We start from the raw sequence: 23893 nt of genomic DNA on the forward strand, positions 1-23893 counted from the left end.
GCTAGAAAGGAAGGTAGGGAAGACACATACTTTTGCATCCCGCCCAGCCAATTGCCGTGACCCCACACTGTAACTAATTTGAGAGGGCCGTATGTGCCCTGGGAGGAAGAGGAACATCCATGGTGGATGAGCCAAGCTTAGTCTTCCTCTAAAGAATTAGGAATGGTGGGAGGGGAAAGCTGAAATCATTCAAATAAGGAGGAGGGAGGGATAAGCTAATCCCCCTTAATGGATTAGGTCCCGGCAAGAGACTGCACATGGATGCACTGAATATGCTGGAAGATTTTATACTGTACAACTATACACAATATTTTTCAGTTTAGGGTATACTATACCATAAGAGTACTGGCTATTATCCATAGCTGCACAATAAACACCTGCCGGAACTGGGCCGGCAGGAGAAAGGAGTGACTGTCCACTGTAAGGTACATGTGGGTGTCGCCGGCAGCCCGGCAGCATGCCGGGAGCCCGACCAACGCCGGCAGATCTCCATCGAGGGAGGACCCTTCAAAGCCATCATTTTATGTGGCAGGGAGAGAGGGTGACACCATAGGGTGATGGCAGGGCTCCGACAGACGGCAAGCAACCGGCAACGGCATACCGACAAGGATACCGAAGACACACAACACTGGTACTGGCAGTGGGATTGTCGGCGAGCCGGCGGCCCCCGCCAGCTGGCAGCCAACCGGCAGCGGTATATCGATACTGTCGGCATTCGATGAGACAGGTAGGATGTCGGAGACACTGACGGCAAGCGCCGGTAGAGAGGGGGCGGCAGTGGACCGGCACTGAGAGAGAGAGGAAAAGACTCCCCCGCTGGCAGACCAACCGACAATAGCTATCCCATAGTTCGACTATATGCGGGAAGCGTTGCAGTACGGACTAACCAACAAGGGGACCAGGCCATATCTACAATCCGCCGGAACAAGGCGGAGTTGTAGAACGGTGGTCAGGGGTGTGATGGCTAGCCAACACAAAGGGATATAGTGGGGAGGGGGAAGAGGGTCCTGAGGGGGAGTGTAGGGGGGGAACGAAGTCCCCACCTGCACACCCATAGGTTGGGGATTCTGTTCAGGGCTAGCCTGTCTAGGTAGGAAGAGTCCATTCTCCAGCCTAGGGTAGGTTAGCCCAGAGTAGGTACAGCACTAGTGTCCTGTTCTAAATTATAAAGAAACAGAACTCCCTTAGGCTGCCTAACCTGGGCTAGGAGAACTAGTCTCCCAGGCCAGGAAAGGCAGGGGGAGGACAAGTCGCTAGGCCACAGGGAGGAAGGGTCGTAACCCAACCAAGTGTGGACTAGGGGGAAGGGCTAAGCCCTCCCACATTCGCTCTCCAACAAGGACCAGAAGGGGAGTACATTCCCCTAAAGGAGGGTTGGAGGCAAACGACTGATACTCTGAGGTTCTGTCCCAAACTCAAAGCGCAAAGCCTATGGCAAGGAGAACGGACAGAGGAGTCCTAGCCTTACCTACTCAAATATATCGAGGATAGGGAGGCTAGGATGTAGCCTAGGCTACCTCAGAGGGAGGAGATTACCTTGGGTCAGGTAACCGGTGGGGGGATGAGGAAGTATATAAAAGCCCTAGCGTAGGTTAGGTGCGAGGGAGACGACTACCAATGTCATCAAAACACCTTATATACTTCCCAGAAGGCGAAAAAACATATGTGCAATCATTGAATATTGTATGTATAAATGCCTGAATATTCATTTCATACTTAACACTAGGAACATTTATTATATCATGCAAGAGGTAAATATGAATGCTTAGGCTATCGAGCCTAGGGGCTAGGCAAGCAGGCTAGCTTAGGGTTCGGCTAACTATGATTGCCGAAAACGAATACTAACGGCAAAATATAACTAGATTTAGAGAAAAATATTCGTTACTTTACGGCTGGAGCTTATTTATACAAGACAAGAATATGGTACGCAACTTTCCAGAGGAAGGCAAGGCTGAAGATTGCGACATAATACTGAAAATAGCGAACACTGGGAAAAACACAACTGGCAGGAAACGCTACAAGATTAGGAATGGAGCGGGTGGATGTGATGTCAGTCAAGATGGCGGACAGCTATGGCTGCCGTTTGTTTACGTCGTGAGGTACAGTAACAGTAACGCAGGAGGGTAACTTTGCAACGGCTCCTCCTATAACTTGCCACCTTCCCGCTCGAAGCGTAAACGTTATGTGGGGTGCAGATAGCCATGTGGCGTGTCAAGCATACGTCCCCTAAAGGGAAACCTTTAGGGTACTCGCGCCAGAAGTTAGAATTCTGTGAAACCTGTAGTTTAATTCTCTGGGAATGTCTACTGTAGTCATATATACCCTCAGGAAGCTACTGAAGGAACCCTCCATCAGGACGTCAGGGCTTGAGCCCAAAAATAAAAGTTGTCTAACTTAAACACACTAGCATTAGTTGAGAATGTATAAAATAAGAAAAATTGTAACCTAAATGCAACCACCTAACTAAATAGAGTGGTTGGGTCTATTTACATAGCCCCTGCCCCCTTACCACACTTGAGATATTTAACACTTGTTGGTAGCACTGAATGTTCACGTAGAAACCTATTCACTACTTCTAGAGTTCCCTTGTAATATCCATGAATTGTCCAATAACCCCAAAATATGAGAAACTACTAATAATGCACATCTGAACAAAGGAATCCATGGCTGTCAACTGACCGCACTTTTTTAGAACGGATGAATTCCAAATTCGTAGTTAGTAAAACGATTTTGAAACAAAGTAACCAATCAAGTCTCAGCATTTTTACCATACCTCTAATTCATAGCCAAAAACAAAAGATGATCAGGCCTTTTTTACCTACAATGCAAAGACAAAAAAAAAAAAATCCATTGGGAAAAAATCAACAAGGTAGCGTAAACACGTCCTTGGGAAATATTTCCGTAATTCTTAATTTGCGGAAGATTCAAGGAACTTTTGTAAGAATCATCTAAGAAATATATAAGTAAAAAAAAGATATTTGAATTTGGACAAAACTACTAGTACCAAATTTTCAAATTGCATCCCCCATCGCAGGATAGACTTTATTTTGATATTACGACTGGAAGCTTTGTTGATCGTTTGGGATAGAACGAATGTAAAATTTCAAAAGTTATTACTCAAAAACCACACTTTAAAAAGAAAAGTAACACTAGAACACCATCTAACCTAATGTTCCCCACCTAACCTAACCTAACTTAACCTAACCTAGGAGCTGTATCCTTACCTACTTAACGATGAGGTGGGGTTTTCCTACACATCTCCTGTAAGTGAGCCATAGCCTTGATTTACCCTAAGACTAAAGTTTCAACCACATGTTTGCTTCCCAAGCACCTTCACTCCTAGCTAGGTAATATTAAATCACATTTCTTAAATCACAAAACTAACTTTATATAGTATTTCAGACCAAGATAAACAAAAGCTTACTCATAAGTGAAATTGACTTTAAGTAATGAAAAAAAAAAAAATTATGCCTGTCCCAATGAACTACATAACACCCCTTACCACCTAATAGATCTTGTTTAACATTAAGCCATTTCACTTAACAAAAATGCTTCAAGTGAAAAAAATCAGCCATTACTATCACATTTATCTTTCAATCACAGATTGTTCTGGCGCTATATACTAACCTTACACTGTTTATGTAGGAATATTATTTTGGCGCTAGCTAAAACCACCCCTGAAAGCTTTTGTGAGGTGTAACTACCCACTATTAGATAGTAGGTGTATGGTTATGAGGATAGACCAGCCAATGCATTCATACCAGCAGCAGATAATCCACCCCGCTTGTACCAGCAGCAGACCAGCCACCCCGCTCGTACCAGCAGCAGACCAGCCACTCTGCTCGTACCAGCAGCAGACCAGTCACCCCGCTCGTACAAGCAGCAGACCAGCCACCCCGCTCGTACAAGCAGCAGACCAGCCACCCCGCTCGTACCAGCAGCAGACCAGCCACCCTGCTCGTACCAGCAGCAGACCAGCCACACTGGTCATACTAGCAGCAGCCCAGCCACCCCGCTTGTGTCAGCAGCAGCCCAGCCACCTCACTCGTACCAGCAGCAGCCCAGCCACCCCGCTTGTACCAGCAGGAGCCCCGCCACCACGCTCGTACCAGCAGCAGCCCAGTCACCTCACAAGTACCAGCAGTAGACCACACCCCCCCCCCGCTCATACCAGCAGCAGACCAGCCCTCCCCTCATACCAGCAGCAGACCAGCCACCCCGTTCGTGCCAGCAGCAGACCAGCCACCCTGCTCGTAACAGCAGTAGACCAGCCACCCCGCACATACCCCCATTAGTAAACAACAGTCATTTTTTATTTTGGCTCAAAGTAGAGACGTCTTACTCCCCAGCTAAAACCAAATAAAAGTTTCCCCAATATAACTGGCATAGAAAAAGCTCAAAATTTTTTTTCTAATCATTTTCTTTTTACATATGCGACTACCTGTAACGATCTTATTCATGCAGGTCTGTACCGGCAACGAAGGCAGCCGTTGCAGCACTTTCATGTCGGCAGAGGAGACAGATCCTTACGGTCTCTGCACTACGTGTAGGGGTCACTCTTGCACACGGGAGTCTCCATGATAGGTGTCTCGGAAGTGATCCCCCTTCCATTGGATGAGGTATAACAGGCAACAGAAGAAGAAGGCTAAGAGGGAGTCTTCTCCTTTGAAGGTCATCCTTGAAACGGAAGAAACCGCACCATCGAACTCAGTCTTCCCGACCTCGCCGTATTAATACTGTTCAGTCGGCTTACCCTGGAGGTCGGTCTCGCACAAGTGACACTCATTTGACTATGGAACAACCCTACATGCTGGGCGCCTCTGTTGCTTCCCTTAGCAGAACAGCGCCAGCCATCGCTGTAGGGTAATCCCTTTCTGACGATGCTGTTCATCTGCTGTGGCCTTCCTTGAGGCTCACTAGTTCCATATGGATGGAAAGGTTACAGAAGATCATGCTGTTGGGGGTGCAATGGAGGAATACATGCGCCACAGGAATTTATTTCTATCTTCCCCCTCGAGACTCCACAGGTCAACGACCGAAAGAGTCCCTTGCGCACTTGGCTTTCTTGACCTCGTCACTTTCTCGCCCCAACGTTCGTTCTGCTTCTGTGGGTGGACGTGTGCATTTGCTGATAAGCACTCATCAGACATCGGATTTACTTGTTGGGTGATCACTCTGGGTTTAACTCTGGGAATAGCTTTGGTTCAATCTCAAGGTCAGTTCATGACATTGATCTTTGAGCTGGGTTTGCTCAGACAGAGGGGAAACGGATTGCGCTGCCCGGAGATAAGCCGCCAGGTGTTGGGAAACCTTCCTTTATGAGGGCAAGCCATCCTTCACCAGTTGTTGGGCAGCTTTATCATCCTAGAGAGAGCTTACTTTCGCCAGGCTTAATGGGGTCAATCTGTAACAGTTTCGTTCTTGAATGATGCCCCGTTTCCTCGACCTTGTCCAGGCAGTAAAGCATTCAGTCCCCGGATCAACCAATCATGCTTGGACAGTTCCATCCCGGGATGTTCCTACCATTCCTTTAGAGGTTTTTTCTTCTAAGGGGGAGCGAGAGCCTGTCTGATTGTAGATGCAGTAGCTCGGCTACGCCTCTTCCTCTCCACAAAGCCCCCAAGACACTTTCTAGGGGTCTACAAGTTTGAGGTAGTAGCTAGGCCAGGGCACCAGCTGCCCATTGAGATACTACCATTAGAGTGTTATCGGATCCTTTGACTGGCCAGACAGTAATGCATTGGGTCCCTCTCTCTGGTTACGGCTTATTTTTTCTTTGCCTACACATACACCGAATAGTCTGGCCTATTTTTTTTTACAGATTATCGTCTTTCCTCATACACCTGACAACAATGAGATTACTAAACACTTCTTCACCCAAACGGTTAATTACTGTACTGCAATTGTTCAGTGTACTTTCCTCTTGGTAAGGGTAGAAGATACTCTTTAGCTATGGTAAGCAGCTCTTCTAGGAGAAGTACACTTCAAAATTGAACCATTGTTCTCTAGTCTTGTGTAGTGCCATAACCTCTGTAGCATGATCTTCCACTGTCTTGGGTTAGAGTTCTCTTGCTTGAGGGTACACTCGGGCACACTATTCTATCTTATTTTTTTTCTCTTCTTTTTTTTTTTTAAATCTTGGGGCCATGGATGCCTGGTGGTTTATCAAGAGGTTGTCTTTTCCTTATTTGATTCTTTTTCTTCTCAAAACCATCCTTACTGTCCTTCCTTCAGTGGAAGTGGCTATCCTGGAGGGTATTTAGCCTTGCATGGTGTATCGGCTCCTCCTAGTTGAACAGTTTTTCCGACTTTTTACTATAGTCTTATGGTTTGATCAATCACTTTATTTATAATTCTGTAAATATTGTTTTTGTTATAATTCTTGTTAATCTAGTTTTTAAGTATGATGTCTTTTTTATTACTATTAATTCTTATGCTGTCTGGAGACATTAAGCGAAATCCGGGACCAGTACGTCCAAGATTTCGTCAATGTTATCTTATGTATTGCAATATTCGTGGTCTTCATGCAAATATTCAAGACCTTACAGTTGCGTCCAGACAGTATGATATTATTTTGTGCTCAGAAACTTTGGTTTCTAATATGAGGCACTTATCTGAGCTCCTTATAACTGGTTTTAAGAAGCCAATAATGTTGAAATGTGATGCCATCCCTAGGGCCAGGGGAATGGCAGTGTATACTAGGACCCAGTACCCTGCTTCTCATAAGTCCTGCTATGAATGTGAATGTCATGAGATTAAGGTAATAAAAGTTTGTGGCAGGCATAACAACTTTTATTTGTGTTTGATCTACCGGAATCCAGACATGGATGATTCTATCTTCGATTGTCTTCTTACCATTATGGCTAAGATACAAGAAGATGATAGAAAGGTTTCTTTCGTTTTGTTGGCGATTTTAATGCTCACCATAAGGAGTGGTTAACTTCTATCTCTCCTACCGATCGCCAGGGCTTAAGAGCTTAGACTTTGCCTCTGAATCAGGCTGTGAGCAAATCATAAATGAAGCTACTCACAGGTCTGGTAATTGCTTTGACCTCGTATACACTGACTCCCCTGGCGTTATAACTAGTAAAGTTGGTTCTCCAGTCAGGAAATCTGATCATGCCTTGATTTCATTAGTAGTGAAGACTGAGCAGCTTGTCCCTGATGTATCATACTCTTGTAAAATTTATATGAAATCTCAGGCAGACTGGAATGGGATTTTGCATGATCTTTTGTGCTTGAATTGGTCACAATTATATAGTAGTGTTGATCCTGTTGTCCCTTTGAATGAGAATCTAGTCAACATAATTGATAGGCGTATCCCTTCTTGTGTTCTAAGGTACCGAGTGAAGGACAAACCGTGGTTCAATGATGATTGTAGACCTGCTTATTTGGAGAAGCAGGAGGCCTATCATCTTTGGAAGGGTAACAGATTAGATTTGACCTGGAATAACTATACTCAGCTTAGAGCTTTTGCTCAAAGAGTTTATGCCTCAACTGGAAAGGAATACAGTTTAACCATAAAAGAAACCCTTTCTGGTACAACTCAGGAACATAAATGGTGGTCTACCCTTAAATCTGCACTCTGGTGTAAATGCAACAGTTCCTCCTTTACTGAAACTAGATAGCTCAGTCTTTCACTGTCCAAAGGAAAAGGCAACCCTTTTGGCTGATGTTTTTGACAGTAAACAGAGTAATGAAAATCTTGAACTTCCTCATTTCTGTTTTCCTGAGGCTAAACTAATTACTTTAGCTTTTCGATTTCATGAAAGTATATCTCTGTTGATGGACCTTGATGCTTATGGAGGTGTAGACTCAACTGGTACTTTTCCTTTGTTTTTTATAAAAACTGCAGATTTCTTAGCTCCAAAGCTATCGGATATTTTGCGCAAGTTAGCAAGAAGAGGAGCTTTTAGCACTAGTTGGAGAATTGGTAATGTTACTCCTCTATGTAAATGTGTTTGTGGTACCTCAAGTCCAACTGATTACTGCCCAATTTCCATAAGTTCCATATTATCTAAAGTTTTTGAACATCTTCTGGCAAAACGTCTTAATAGGTTTGCTGAAGGTAATCATATATTCCCTAGTTTGAAATTTTTGTAAAGGCTTTGGAGCATGTGATGCCCTTTTTACAATCTCCAATGCTGTACAGAAATCCCTTGATTGTGGTCAGGAAGTTCGTATGATTGGCCTTGATTTTAGTGCTGCCTTTGACCTTGTTAATCATGAGGCCCTTGTTTTCAAATTCAAACTGTTGGGAGTGGGTGGGTCGTTTCTTAGCATTATTATTGACTTTTTAAGTAATAGATCTCAAAGAGGTGTTGTTGATGGGCACCATAGTGAGTAGAGGAATGTGATATCTGATGTTCCACAGGGTAGTGTTCTTGCCCATTACTTTTCGTACTATATACACATGACATGTGGTTTGGCATAGAAGACAAGCTTGTTGCATATGCAGATGATGCTACTCTCTCTGCATCAAGTCCATCCCCTGAATGTAGATCTGTGGTTGTTGAATCCATTAATAGAGATCTAGGTAAAATTAGTGCATGGTGCAAATTATGGGGTATGAAGTTGAATCCTAACAAAACTCAAAGTATGATTGTAAGTAGGTCAAGGACAGTGGCTCCTCAACATTCGGAACTCAGTATTGATAATGTTTCTTTAAATTTGTATGACTCTTAAAATTTTGTGATTCTCGACAGCAAATTTACTTTTGAGAAACACATTAGGTCTCTGTCTTCTTCCGTTGAACAAAAAAATTGTCTTAATGAGAAAGTCTTTCAAGATTTTCGGTGATCAATCTATTCTGAAGAAGTGTTTTAATTCTTTCATTCCACCTTGTTTTGAGTATTATTCTCCTGTTTGGTTTACAGTTGCTGATTCTCATCTTAATTTGTTGGACAGAAACTTACGGTTTATCAAATTTCTTATTCCTGATCTAGATATTAATCTTTGGCACCGTCGTTCAATTAGTTCAATATACATGTTGCATAAGATTTTTCATAACTCTGACCATCCTTCACATTCAGATCTGCCTGGATAATTCCATCCAGTTCGTAATACTAGGCAGGCAGCTAAGTCTAATAGCCAGGCCTTCTCCATCATGAGGCTCAATAGTACACAGTATTCTAGAAGTTTTATTCCTGCTGTGACCAGGTTGTGGCAAGATCTTCCAAATCGGGTAGTTGAATCAGTGGAACTTGAAAAGTTCAAAGTTGCAGCAAATGTTTTTATGTTGAACATGCTGACATAAGTCTTTCTATAGTTTATATATGACATATGACGAAGTTACTGTTTTTAGAATTATTTATTGTTAATTTGTTCTCATCATTTATTTCTTTATTTTCTTTACTCACTGGGCTATTTTTCCCTATTGGAGCCCTTGGGCTTATAGCATCTTGCTTTTCCAACTATGATTGTAGCTTGGCTGGTAAAAACAACAACAACAACAAACGATAATAATAATAATAATAATAATAATAATAATAATAGTAATAATACTAGTACCTGGCACTGATAAACTAGTTATATCAAAACCAGAAAGGGAGGGAAACTACTTTATCAGCATCAGGTACTATAGTTTCCGATTGTTATTATTATCATCATCATCATCTTCATTATTTCATTATTATTATTATTATTATTATTATTATTACTATAATTATTATTTTCATTATTATTATTATTGTTATTATTATGGTACTATTGTCATCGTCATTATTATTGATAACCTATTATTATTATTATTATTATTATTATTATTATTATTATTATTATTTATAATTCGTTTCGAGAGCGCGGTTTTCCCATTCCCAGGCTAGAATGGTCCGATTAGTTTTTGTTCGTTTGTTCAGATTGCCTGGCATTTATAGCCAACCTCGGGCTCTTGGCACAAGGCACTAGCCCCTAAGAGTGCACACAGGGTATGCTCTTAGTACATGCAGCGGCTCTACACGAGGAGCATAGCTGCAGGAATCAATGTTTTTCTTATATGAAATTCTATAGAAAAACGGAAATCTTTTCTCAGCAACCAGACTATAGTGACATAGCCATCCAAGACCTGGAAAGTAGGCACAGCTGCTCAGCTCAGAGGGCATGGCTGCCAGCCAGCCCACCCCCCCCCCAAAAAAAAAATAAATAAAAATAAAAGAAACCAGGATCCAGACAGAACGAAAAGGGAAAGCTTTAGGAGTAGGTAAAAGTTTTATAGCAGGAAGTCCCAGTAAAGTAAAAGAGACTGCGAGAGGAGAGAAGGAGGTTTAGTTGGAGACAACTGAAGTAGTTCAAAGCAAGAAAAAAAAGCTTATCCCTGCTTTAAGGGAAGGGCAGCTAAGGGGGAAAGAGAGACTTAAGGTCAAGAGAGGGAATGTTTAACAACGCACAAATTTTAGAGACTGTATGTATGCCTAGGGCAGGAAACAGGAACAGTAGTGGAGAGGGAACAGGAACAGTAATGGCTGGATTAGGAGAGAAAGCAGGAACAGGGATGGCAGGATTTGGAGACGAGGCAGTAACAGGATTGGTGGTAGGCAGGCGATGGCTTCTTCGATGAGGGGTCTTTGTGGCTTGGGCAGTGGTGTAGTGGTAGTAGTTGATAGGGCGGTTGGTGATGCCCTTATCCTCTTCAGAAATGCAGGACATTTCTTGTTCTAAGCATGATGGGGAAGGGCACAGTTGGGCCATTTTGGGAAGGTCTTTCTCCTTCCCTTATGTGCATCAGTACAAGTTTGTGTAGTGTGCCACTGGATGCAGACACCACAGATCGCTGGGCTTCTGTAGTCTTCTTTATGGTGGCCAATGGGCTGGCAGTTGTAGCTCCTCAGTGGATCCGGTGTGAAGTCTTCTACAAGCAAAGTGTCCCATATTCCAAGGTCCAGGGTAGTTTGAATTGGCCTGATGAATGTGCAGGCAGCTCTCTGGGTGGGCAGGTTCCTGTCACCCTTTCATCGTTCAGCTGTGGCGATGTTTCTGCAACTGGTCAGGAATTTGAGTGGCATCTTTACTGAGTACTTGCAGACTACTGCCTTTCTCAGTTTCTTTGCAGGATCCAGGAAGGTCGGGGAGGCTTCCACCTTGTAGAAGGTTGACACTTGCTTGGTCCATTGGGGTGATAATGTCACCTGGGAGGTTGGGTTTGGCTGTGACCTTCAGTGATGTGTTAGAAGCAGCGATAGCTGCTACTGCTGCATATAGAGGGGCTTCTCCGGTGGCAGGAAGCTTGAACTTTGGCTGTTGACTGGGATCCACCAAGGTGGTTTGTAAAGCTGGACTGGTCTCTTCAGGCTAGTGGAGAGTGGCAAGGAGCTGAGTAAGGCACATGGTACAGTTACAGCCAGGTGAATGACTGTCTGGAACTGTGGCAGGTGCAGGAGCTGGATACATGGCAGGAACAGGAGCTGGATACATGGCAGGAACAGGAGCTGGATACATGGCAGGAACAGGAGCTAGATACGTGGCAGGAACAGGAGCTGGATACGTGGCAGGAACAGGAACTGGATCTGGCAGGAACAGGAGCTGGATCAATGGCAGGAACAGGAGCTGGATCAGTGGCAGGGACGAGAGCTGGAACAGTGGCAGGAACAGGAACTGGAATAGTGGCAAGCACAGGAACTGAATAGGTGGCAGGAACTGGAACAGGAGCAGGAACAGTGCCAGGGACAGGAGCAGGAACAGTTGTAGGAGCAGAAGCAGGAGCAGTGGCAGGAGTGGTTACTGGAGGGTGCTTGGTAGGCAGACCTTGGGTGGTGGCAGGTGGGTTCTTGGACTTAACCTTCATCTTTATTAAAGTAGGGGCAGGGTTGGAAGGTGTAGGATTTTAGTTAGGAACAGGGAAGGTGTAGGAGTCTGTACTGGAGTGGTGTCTAAGGATTTTCTTAGGTTTGGGAGGATTAAACATGGCGGATCTCTGGGTTTTCCAGTCACTTCTTTGTAAATGAGGTCGTGGAACACATTGAAGCAATGACATCTGCACCAAATCTAGTGGTATGCTCCATTCAGGTCGAAGTATTTTCGGTGGGGGTAGGCATTATTATGAGCAATACATAACCAGTATATTCTCTGCTTGAAGTATGCTTTGCACTCCTTGCATGGTCTCCTCTCTGGGTGACAGATTTTGACAGTAGACGTCCTTCTTCTGGTAAATTGTCCAGCAGATGAACGTCAGACTGTAGGCGCTCACCTGTGGGTATACAGTCAACAAAGTAAAACTGAAAATTTCGGCCAGCTAGAAGACTGGGCCCCGAGCCGTAATTCTCAGCTAACTGAAAAGGCAGCTGGCTAAGAATTGTCACTGGGCATCGCTGATCTTGGTGTAAGCTCTGCTGGGAGGTGGTGTCAGCTCAGGAGCTGAGCGTTGACTAATGAACAATTCGTGCATGTGGGGTCCTTATATATGGCAGAGGAGGATTGAAGAAACCTGGCGGTGAATTTATGTTGGCCGCTTCGGGCACCGTGGATGGAGCGACTCGTGACGTACTGGTGCACTGAATTCTCATTGGCCGGAGCGCTCATCAGGAGAGGCTTAGCTTCGGCCAGTATGCTACTCCACTCAGTCCCAGGTGATGTGTCCCACTTTGTACATTGACAGCTGCTCTCTGATTGGTTGAGGTGCTTGTTGGGAGAATTTCCGTCTCAAGCAAGCTGCTTGGATCCTGATTGGGGATGTCTTAATTCGTGATGTCAATATAAGGAAACTTCATGTTAGGGCGTTGAGTACTAATCCTGCTTGAGGGATGGAGAAGAAAAATTTCTTGTGTTGTCTTCAGAAGATGTTTTTCCGGTTGGATAAGGAGGGCTTCTAAGATTGCGAGTCTCCTTGCTATACGGTGCGCTTCCTATAGTAATGGTATTTCTCATGATGTCCTCACACCTGATGGTAGTATTGGGAGTGTGAGTAGCATGAGTCTTTATATTGCCTTGTTGTTGGCAGGACAAATGCTTAGCCAGTCGCACTACGGTCATTCTGAAATATTTTTGGGGCATCCCGGTACTGGGCATTGATAAGAATAAACCACATTAGACCGCTTGAGGAAGATGTCTATCGGTGGGGCTGGGTTATTTTTCCTGGTCAGGGATCTTGTCTTGGCTGTTTGATATTAGGTGATAAGGCTTATCTCCATACAATCTTCTACTGGGGGGACATGGTTCTTGATAATATTTCAAAGCTTTCTTATCTTGCTGGTAGTTGCTGTGCATGAAGCCTTTAAAACAAAGGTTTATCCTTGTGGTAATATTTTTGGTCCATTGCTCAGCTTGGTACCAGGTTTCAATAGCCCATTTGATCTCTCAGTTGATCTGCCTGTTTGAGTAACTGTTATTCACTAAGACTTGTGTAATTTTGTCAAGTTCATCGTGGGTATCCATCCATTCAAAAGAGCCCTGCAGACATAGGTTTTTATTGTGGAGGCATGGAATCTAGCTGGACATTCACGTTCGCAACTCAAACATAAAACGAGGTTGGTTAGCTTAGTATAACCTTGGTGCCAAAGCCGGATGTAGTCTATGGACTTAGGATGTCAAGAAAGGGGAGCGTCTGTCGTTACTCTGTTCCATACTAAACTTAAGGGACCTGCAATTCCCGAACGTCCTGCGGAGAGTCGTAATGTCTTGGGCGGAGGCAGCCATGATAAAGGTATCGTCACTGTATCTCAGGTATACATCAAAGCGACGTATATGCGAGAAAACACACTCCTCGACAACTACCATGTAAAAGTTGGTGAAGAGATCACCTAAAGGGGTACCCATCAACACGGCATATTTTTGGATGTGCATATGGCCCTTTTGGGTGGGGAATAGGGCCTTCCTGGTACAGTACATATCTCGAGAAGAGTGCGGAGGGCCTCCTCAAGGATGTTCAGGACAGGTATTGATGGGTCCCTGTAGACTCTCCAATATCAGGTTGATAGTTTCTCCCACTGGGACATTTATGAAAAATGATACACTGTCTAGTAAACCAATGTTCCATTGCTGGGGGATCCCTTAAGGGTGTCGAGGAAATCTGCAGACAAAAGAAAACTATCGGTCAGCCTAGTATAACCTTGGTGCCAAAGCCGGATGTAGTCTATGAAATTAAGACCTCAAGAAAGGGGAGCCATCCGAGGTTACTCTGTTCCATACTAAACTTAGGGGAACTGCAGTCCCCGAACGTCCTGCGGGGAGTCTCAATGTCCTGGGCGGAGACAGCCATAACAAAGGTATCGTCACTGTATCTCAGGTATACATCAGAGCTACGTATATGTGAGAAAACACACTCCTCGACAACTACCATGTAAAATCTGGTGAAGAGATCACCTAAAGGGGTACCCATCACCACGGCATATATTTGGATGTACATATGGCCCTTGTGGGTGGAGAATGGGGCCTTCTTCGTACAGTACATATCTCTAGAAAAGTGCAGAGGGCCTCCTCAAGGACGTTCAGGACAGGTATTGATGGGTCCCTGTAGACTCTCCAATATCAGGTTGATAGTTTCTCCCACGGGGACATTTATGAAAAACGATACACTGTCTAGTAAACCAATGTTCTGTTGCCGGGGGATCCTTTAAGGGTGTTGAGGAAATCCGCAGACGAAGCAACACTATTTGTCAGGAACATATATCGTGAGGATTGTGTTTAGTTTCTTGGCCAGGTGGTATGTCGGAGTAGAGGACTGACTGATTATAGGTCACAGTGGGTTTCCCTTCTTGTGGGTTTTGACATGACCAAATAGGTAGCAGGGTTCGAAGTCTCCTATGATGGGTTGGAGATGTACTGCATTCGTAGCCCAAGTGATGGCCTCGATGGTCCAATTGGCTCCTCTCTTGATGTCTTTTGATGTCTTTAATTGGGTTGTGTGAGTGTCTTTCAAATTTCGAGGTGTCCTCTAATATCTGGTGCAGCGTCTGGTGGTATTCATGAGTGTCAATTAGGACAGAGGCCTCAGACATAATCTTATTCATGTCAAGGTTTTAGCCAGTTATCATCACCAGTCTTGATAGTGCGGATTGTTGATGGTGGGAGACTTTTGATTGATCCCTCACAGCAAACCTGCTGTCTTTGATTTATAGATGCCGCGAAGATATGTCTATTCATTAAAAACCTAAAGTAATATGCCCAAGTACCATATATAGAAGTATGGCATGGATAATCTGGTTGGAAGGGCAGATGTTTCACTAGAGAGAGAATGCTTGTGCCAACATACTTACAAGCTGTTGTGGAGTGATACCCTTCAAGATGAACTGAAATTAGGGACAAACGTATTCTTCATATATAGAATTTCTAAGGAAACTAGTAAGCATTACGTTCTAAGCTGTTGCACAAGCGATACAAATTTTGAAAAATCTGCACTAACCCCTTGCAACATTGGAGTTTTGAAGTTTATTGCAGAGATAATGCAGGAGCATCGAGACTAATTTGTCATAAGGAAGGGTGCCGCTAAAAATGGAGTCTAATCCCAGATTAATGTAGATCACAAACCTAAGTTTCTGAGGAAGCAAGTAAGCTTCACAAATTGCTCTGCTTTGAACAGTCCCACTGCAAAAATGGAATCGTAAGCATTGTCGAAGATATTTAAGGCGTATGGAATCTGTCATGAATTTCTGCGAAGATTCGTGAACAATCATTTATGTATTTAGAAATTGATCCTAAATTTCAATTTGTATACCAAAGAATTTAGTTTTCATTTATGTATTTGGGTTAATCAATTTAGAATTTTAAAAAATTGTTTGTTTCATAAGATTTTATCCTCTATAGTCTTTATATTAAAGTGTAATTCCATCCCTAAGCCCATTTAGTCCTGATGAAGAGACACAAAGTGATTCGAACCATATGTCAACACCAAATAACAATGGAGAAATGTAATTTCAGTTTCCCTGTTATCATGAGATGGGTTTATATATATATATATATATATATATATATATATATATATATATATATATATATATATATATATATATATCAAGCATCTGATTCTTCTAAAATTATTGTGTTCAAAATATTACGAGTGGTATGATTTTAAAACTGTTTAGGCGATTGACAACATTTGCTGATGTTTGTGTGTGTTGTTTAATCTACATATGATGTCTATAGAGTTACATATATTGGATTTTTGTGACTTGTATTTAGAGATTAGAGTAGTCTTTATTAATTAATTTCACTTTTCTCTAGTTGTAATTGTAGTCTTTGCTTCCTTTTTCTCAAATGGGGGAATTTGATTCACCAGACGCTTGATAAGCAAGTTACCGTCATTTATCGGCTTGATTTGATGCAATAATAAAGCAGACTTTGTCATGAAGTTGCCTGACCAGAAGAAACTAATGTAATACTCAACAGCTGAGTAAATATTTGATGTACATATTCCTGGGCAATTCGTGATAAGTCTAGATTAAATTGCTATTATTCAAGATGCATTAGCACGGTTACAAGTGCGTTTAGCGCAAGCCAGTTTGCTTCTATCAATTGCGATTTGCTATTACTGGATTACTTCATAGAACAGGAGGCGGGTGGCATTTTATAACGCATTTTCTCAGTCGATAATGATACGGTCATTATAGATTCATCGGTGGCATGAATACAAGAGGGAATCTTTGGCCGTTGTATTGTTTGCTTTACACTGCAACACCCGTGATTAGTCATCGGGAGTTTCGTGAATGTTTTTAATCATTTTGTACTAAGCTCGTTACGTATGACGTTCTAGTGTCCGGTCCCTCAGTTGGGTGTTAATGTATCGGAGAAGGATTATAAAATTCCCCATGATTTAATCTACCGATTTACAGACGGTTGGCAAGTAAAATGGAATGTACTGTCATCAAGTCATTATATATATATATATATATATATATATATATATACATATGTGTATATATATATATATATATATATATATATATATATATATGTATGTATGTTTAATATTAAAAATATCATATGTTAAGGTCAACGAGAAAAACTTATGGCTAAACCAACCAATAAATTCGCCGATTCGGTTTTCAAAACCCATCAGACGTGGCACTTTAGTTAGGCAGTACCGTCATTGCACCTCATACAATGCCCATTATGCATAGCAACGTTTTTTTTTTTCTGTACAAAAATGCACTTATCTCCATTCTTACTACTTTCTTCCATCTTGTTCTCCAGCCTCTTGTGACTTGTACCTAATTGTTTAGTTCTAGCTCTTTGTTTTTTACCCTTAATGCACTTGGGGGCTGAATGGCCTCGTAAGCCCCAGCCAGAATCCATAAATCCAATCCAAGTGAGATGACAATTATTACTTAGTTCAAATCATCTTCTAGTGGGGTCCTCATAGCCCCTTACATTTGTGACCAGATCGATTAAAGATATTGATGAGTTCTTAATGCCAGATATTGAGAATTCTTCATACCAAATTGTACCGTTACCTGCCATAACAGTTCATCGATCCAGTGACGGTGAGGAAATAGAGGCACAATCTGTTAGACAAAAGAGGCCCCTTCCTCCCCCTTCACCTTCACGTTCTCAGGATCAGGATAGAAGTACTAAAAATAAAACTGAGAGGGCAACTGAAGGCCCAGCATCGAAAAAATCGTTTGCACTATCTAGATCAATAAGTACTGAAAGTGTGGCTGGCAAGCCATCTCTCTCTAGGTCTCAAATGGAAAAAAAAACCGTTTAAAGAATCCAGATAATGTCTCTCATGCTATGGAACATCCGTGGATTTAATTCTAACTTAAATTTGCAATCTGTATACAGGAGACTAAATTGGGAGATCTTACTCCCAGGTAAGGTTACAATTTTTCATTTTATAGGCCTCTACCCCTGATAGGTGCTCGTGCTCGGGGAGGCACAGGGATAATAATTCGCAAGTCTCTTAATCACAGAATTGTTCACCTGAATTCTGTGTTGCAGGCTTGTGCAACTCAAATCTTTACTGACAAATATATCCCCATTTGTTCACTTTTACCTTGAAAGAACTGGATAATGCAATTTAATTGTCTTCCCAACATCTCGTGGGGAAGATTATATTTTATATTCCATGATCTATCGAAAAGTACACAACAATTTCTTTTAGATATTTTAAATAGTTTTTGGACTTCAGGAACCTCCCCTAAATCTTGGAAAATATCGATAATAGTTTCTATTATAAAGCCATTAAAGGATTCGTACCTCCCAGAAAATTATAGGCAAGTTGCTCTTACTAGTTGTGTTAGCAAAATTTATGAGAGAATGGTCAATACTCGATAAGTGTGATATTTGGAATCGAAGAATCTTTTATCAGACAGTTTGGTTTTAGGAAAAATAGAAATACCATTGACCCTTTGATGTTCCTCACTCAAGAAGTCCAGAATGTCTCCTGCCATGCAAAAACCACACCATTGCAGTGTTCTTTGACCTAGAAAAGGCCAACGATACTATCTGGCGAGGGGGTATCCTTAAGCAGCTCGTTGATTGGGGTATAGTGGTTAATATGTTTTATTGTATTAAAGATTTTTGTCAGATAGGTTCTTAAAAGTGAGAGTTGGCTCACTCATTTCATCAGCTTACCCTCAAGAAGAAGGATTGCCTCAGGGAAGAGTTCTTAGTCCAACACTTTTCCATGTAGCTATCAAGGGTCTACTAATAAGTTCCTGTTGGGGTGCATGGTCTGGCTTTTGCTGATGACTATGCAGTAGTGTGTAGTAGATCATCAGCTGTTGAAGCATGTCATAAAATCCAAACTGCTATTAATGCTGCAACATCTTGGGCCAGTGCTAGAGGGTTCAAATTTTTTCCAGAAAATACCAAAGCTATACGTTTTAGTCGACTGAGAAGAATGGGAGAGATTCCAACATTGTTTTTAAATGATTCCATTTTACCATACGAAGATAGCATAAAGTACCTTGGTGTTTTATTTGATAAGAAATTACCTCTCTCTCAACATATTAATGAGGTGGCATGTAACGTGAAACTTAGACTTAACATCCTTAAAGTTGTGTCTGCTTTCAATTGGGGAGCTGATAGGACATGTCTGTTGAGAATTTACTAGGCATTGTGCCTAAGTAAAATAGATTATGGTTGTCAGATATATGGATCTGCATGCAAAACCACTTTAGAAAAACTTTATGTGGTTCTTAACATCGCTTTAAGAATTTGCACAGGTGCATATAGGATATCATGAGTAGATAGGTTATACGTGGATTCAGGATTCCTCCCCCTTTTATTTGTCGGGAGGAGTTGCGTTTGAGGTATATGTCTCGTGTTCTTACCTCGAAAATCAACCCAAATTTTAAGTTTGTAAAGCAACCCGTTGATAGAGCACCAACTAGGACTAGGTTGCCGAAACCACTAGAAGTAAGACTAGAAGCCTCGGCTATTGACGTGGGATTACTTCCCCTTGCAGTGGCTGAAATTACCCCTTCAACCTATCCTTCTTGGAATAGGTCTAAGATGGAGATTTGTCCGGTTATGGATAGTAAAAGGAACAGCTCAGATGAACAGTTAAGGGCTAGTTTCCTATCTCATGCTTCTGAGCATGATGATGCTTATCACATTTATACAGATGGTTCCAAAAGTTCTGATGGTGTGGGTTGCTCTGTAGTGTCAACTGAAAGTATAATTTAAAAAAGGCTTCCGTCAAGTTCCTCTATTTTTACGGCAGAACTGTTGGCAGTTGTGGCTGTTTTGAAATTAATATTATATAAGGATTTTTCTAATACAATTTTTACCGACTCATTGAGTGTGTTATTAGCATTAAGAAGTTTAGTCTCTTGCCATCATTTGGTGCTGGAGATACAGGATTGTTTTTTTTTTTATTTTAGTAAATAGAAAGCATATTATGATTATGTTTTGCTGGGTTCCATCCCATGTTGGAATTGTAGGAAATGAGCGAGCCGATGTAGTAGCTAAGGCTGCAACTAGGCTTAATCACATTTCCAGCATGGGTGTCCCAGTTTCAGATTTTAAAAGTATTAGGTTTTATTGTAGAGACCAGTGGCAGGCCCATTGATCTAATTTAAATAATGATTTTAAATTAAAGTCAATTAGGCCTTCTGTCCATCCATGGTCGCATTTACAGGTGGACAGAAGATCTAGCGTTGTTTTAACACGTTTGCGTATAGGGCACACCCATTATACTCGTAGGTATATGATGGCCGGTGGGTCGGATAGGCTGGCTCCTCGCTGCTCTACTTGCCGAGTAGGTATAACCGTTGAACATATTTTAGTGTCCTGTACTGTTTTTAGATGTCAACGTAGGAAAAACCGTTTAAGTAATATGTCCCATGGGGAAATTTTAGGTGAGATTGCTTCAGTAGAGCAAGTTGTACAGTTTTTAAAAGAAATTGGTATTTTTTAAGAAATAGATATAGGGTTTTATTATAATTTTAGATTTTAACCTGTTGTATGAATTTAGTTTAATTATGTTTTACTTTTATTTATATACTTATATTCTATACTAAAAGATATATATGCGCTGAATGGCTTTGCGGCTCCAGCGTTTGGCTTCGGGCCAAAAATATCATAACTCAATCTATGAATGTAAGTGAGGTGACAATTATTACTTAGCTCAAATATTTTTGGCTCCCAAGTTTTACTTTATTGATCATGATTAACTGAGATATTATTAGACAATGGTAAACTTTTTCAGATTTTCACATTTTTGTGATGGTGTGAATATCTAGTGAAATAATACATTTGTACCAACCGTGTGTCACACGAATTTACATAGTAACAACATTTCTTTTTTTTTTCTGTATATATTATGCTTTGAATCTTCACTCTCCCCTCGCACTGATAAGGACCTGAATAAACATGTCTGTTTTTCTCACAGTTCTTTCCTGCTCACGGAGGAACCGAATGAAGACAGGTATAAAACTGTTTGATGCTGTAAGCAAGTTTCAAGAAAATAGCTAAAAATACGTTGATGAAGTAGGTTAACCTGTGATTAGATGATATAGTTTAGGATTAGCATTGATTTTGTTCTCTTTTATCATTATTGCTCGTATCTCTTTTTATATTTTTTAAATGATTCTCAAAATAGTTCTGAAAGGGACAGAACATGTAGGATCAATGATGTGAGACAAGAAAGGAAAAAATAAAATTGGAGTCCAGTGGCTAATGCATATTTATTTGGCATAGTAAGGAGAAACTGCAATGATTAATAAGAGAGATTGACAGTGATGGGAAGATGGATAATATTGAAAATGAATGCAGTTACAAGTAAATCTATGGGAGTGTTTATCAGAAATTGAATGAATGAATTTCAACATGGATGGCAAAAGAAAGGCAGTAGATAGATATGTATCTATTTGGAAATAAATGTATCAGATATTAGTAAGGCAGGAGAAGAGATGCACCAAACAAAGAAGCTATCAGTCTAAAAAAGAAAAAAAAAGATAGGGATGAGATGAGTTTTTATGAAAGTCAAAGCTGGAATATAAAAGTTTTGTTGGGTCAACTCATATTTTAGGTGAAATGTGAACACTATGGTGAAAAAGGTAAAAGATTGAAAAGTTTCACATGTATCATGTTTGCTACATGATGTCGGGTAAAAGGAATTGCACCGGTGGAGTAATGAGATATGTAGATGAAGCATTTGGAATGGCAGTTAATTGAAAATATGATTTGTGAGTTCCAAGATGGGTTGGATTGAATAGAGACATCTAGTTGGTGAAAAGGATGCAATACTTTGCCGAGAAAACAGCAATTGTTAACATAACCCCTTTAAAGGGTTAAAGACCATTCATGAAAGGAAGACGCGGGGGATAGTGACATTGCCCTAGCAAGCACGCCAATGCCCTAGAGACTGACCATATAAAGCATAAATATGATTGAAACCCAAGCAGATAGACCTATAGGCTCCCCCAAACACATCATTAGCTCATATGGATGACAAAGTTGCAGCGGCCAAAGGAACTAACGAGTTTGAGCGGAACTCGAACCCCAGTCAGGCAATCACCAGGCAAGGACGTTACCAACAGGCCACCACAGTATTTTTTACCAGAATCTTATCATTCAGGATACAAGTGATCAATTTTAGCCAGATGTGTTGTTCGGTGGCCATTATATGTGCTTTGCAATCAATTCACTTAGGAAGATGATTTTATTGTCTAAACCTAGGCTTTTAGGTATGAGGAATTCATTGGAACTAAACTTAACAGCATATAACCACCCATTCTTTATGTACCAGAAAAAATATAAACATAAAATATAAGTATATATATACAGTCTATATATATATATATATATAATATATATATATATATATATATATATATATGTATATATATATATATGTATATATATACATATATATATGTTTATATATATGTGTAGTATATGTATATATACATATATATATATATTTATTTATTTATTTATACACACATATATATATATATATATATATATATATATATATATCTATATATATGTATATAAATTATATATATATATATATATATATATATATATATATATATATATATATATATATATATATATAGTTAGATAGATAGGTAGATAGATAGATAGATACAAACGCACACACACACATATATATACAAATATATATATATATATATATATATATATATACATATTCTTATAAAGCTTGTCCAAGATGAGAGTAGATTATTTCATTCACGTATTTCATTTGTGTATTGAAGAGATGAATAGCCAGCTGGTAAGGTGGGTCTCACTCATGTAGGATTAACTAAATGTATGTAAATTACATAAGACTGTCGTCATTTATTTAGTTTTATTTTCATTTAGTTCTGTATATGTAAATTTACGTTATTTTAAAGAATTAAATTTTTATTCAATGTAGTTTGACTTCGAAGTCTTATATAATTTTATTAAAAGGTATGCTGTATGACATATACGAGGGATTGCATCATATTTCCACGTGGTTGGGAATTGCATGAAGGTTCTCGACAAAACATATTCTTTTTTTTCAATGTTACGAGAGGAGGGGGGAGGAGCCATATGAGAGTGTTGCCATTGTCAGGCAGCGATTAGGACCATACTTCCACCTGCCAATTTACAGCAACGTTGGCAACTCTGTCAAATGCATCGATAATGCATTGCTTGACCAACTGGAAGTTTCTAGAATGACTTAGGACATCATATAAGAGCCTACCATTGCATTGGAGAGAGAGAGAGAGATATCCAGCCTGACATTCCGACAGAGCCATACGTCTGACAGGCCTCTCACCAGCATCTATCCAGCCACTAAGTGTTTTCTCTCAAACGTAAATAATGCATGTTAAAACATTGGTGATATTTTTCTGGTTTAATTTGAAAGAAGTGAAGTGAATTTGTAATTACAGTTTATATTGTAAAATAAATTTTTTTGTGAATGGTCCTGTGTGATTGGGTTAAAAAGTGAATTGCATTTATTTTTGCTTAACGGTTTTGTAACCTTGTGTGAGCCCAAAGGTCGTAAGAGTAACAGTTACTTATATGTAAAGGTGTAGTTATGGTTTATTTTCTATAGTGTTAAAGTGTAATTTTTTTATTAATTGTCAAAATTGAATATTTTCACATAATAATTTCTTGTGAAACAGGTGACTGTATTATTCTTGAAGTGTCATTTTGTCATAAGTCTAAGGTCTAGTTCAGATTTCAATTTCGAGTGATTTATTTTTTATATTACTTTTGAATTGCTACTTTATTATAGAATATGTATATTTTTTGTAGTGTGCATTATTTCGATCACCAGTGACTTTCTCGTATTCCTAACTTAGAACCGAAGTAAGAGGTTAATTCAATAATAGTTCCCATTAAAAGTAAAATAATCACAGAGTTTTGTTTTGAGTTTAAAGGCTTTTTCATTGTCCACAAATGCCATCAAAAGGGAATTTCTATAGTATACGATTACTATACAACGTCTCAAAATGAAAATTTTGTCAGTGCAACTTCTACCTCTTCTAAATCCTGTTTGTTCATCTCTCAGCTT

The 23893-nt window shown here is 40.5% G+C and overlaps 2 protein-coding genes across 2 annotated transcripts; one reads left to right on the forward strand and one right to left on the reverse strand.

The window, feature by feature from the left end:
• The first annotated feature begins 3731 nt into the window (after positions 1-3731).
• On the forward strand, positions 3732-4295 carry LOC137629188 (uncharacterized). Its single transcript, XM_068360448.1, has one exon. It carries the CDS (start codon positions 3732-3734, stop codon positions 4293-4295), a length of 564 nt encoding a protein of 187 aa, XP_068216549.1.
• Positions 4296-10953: 6658 nt separating this feature from the next.
• Positions 10954-11779, reverse strand: LOC137629189 (uncharacterized). Its single transcript, XM_068360449.1, has 2 exons — positions 11480-11779; positions 10954-11286 (listed from the first exon to the last, which is right to left on the reverse strand). The coding sequence occupies exons 1-2, from the start codon at positions 11777-11779 to the stop codon at positions 10954-10956; spliced, it is 633 nt and encodes a 210-aa protein (XP_068216550.1).
• Positions 11780-23893: the final 12114 nt, after the last annotated feature.

Source organism: Palaemon carinicauda, chromosome 37, assembly GCF_036898095.1.
Source record: "Palaemon carinicauda isolate YSFRI2023 chromosome 37, ASM3689809v2, whole genome shotgun sequence".
Lineage (NCBI taxonomy): Eukaryota > Metazoa > Arthropoda > Malacostraca > Decapoda > Palaemonidae > Palaemon > Palaemon carinicauda.

Excerpts from the sequence above, each read along its gene's own strand:
- LOC137629189 (XM_068360449.1), bottom strand. The coding sequence starts at position 11,779 with ATGAAGGTTAAGTCCAAGAACCCACCTGCCACCACCCAAGGTCTGCCT. Across the intron at positions 11,287-11,479 it reads CCAGTTCCTGTTCCTGCCAC|CCTGAAGAGACCAGTCCAGC; the intron begins GTATCCAGCTCC and ends ACTCTCCACTAG.
- LOC137629188 (XM_068360448.1), top strand. The coding sequence starts at position 3,732 with ATGAGGATAGACCAGCCAATGCATTCATACCAGCAGCAGATAATCCAC.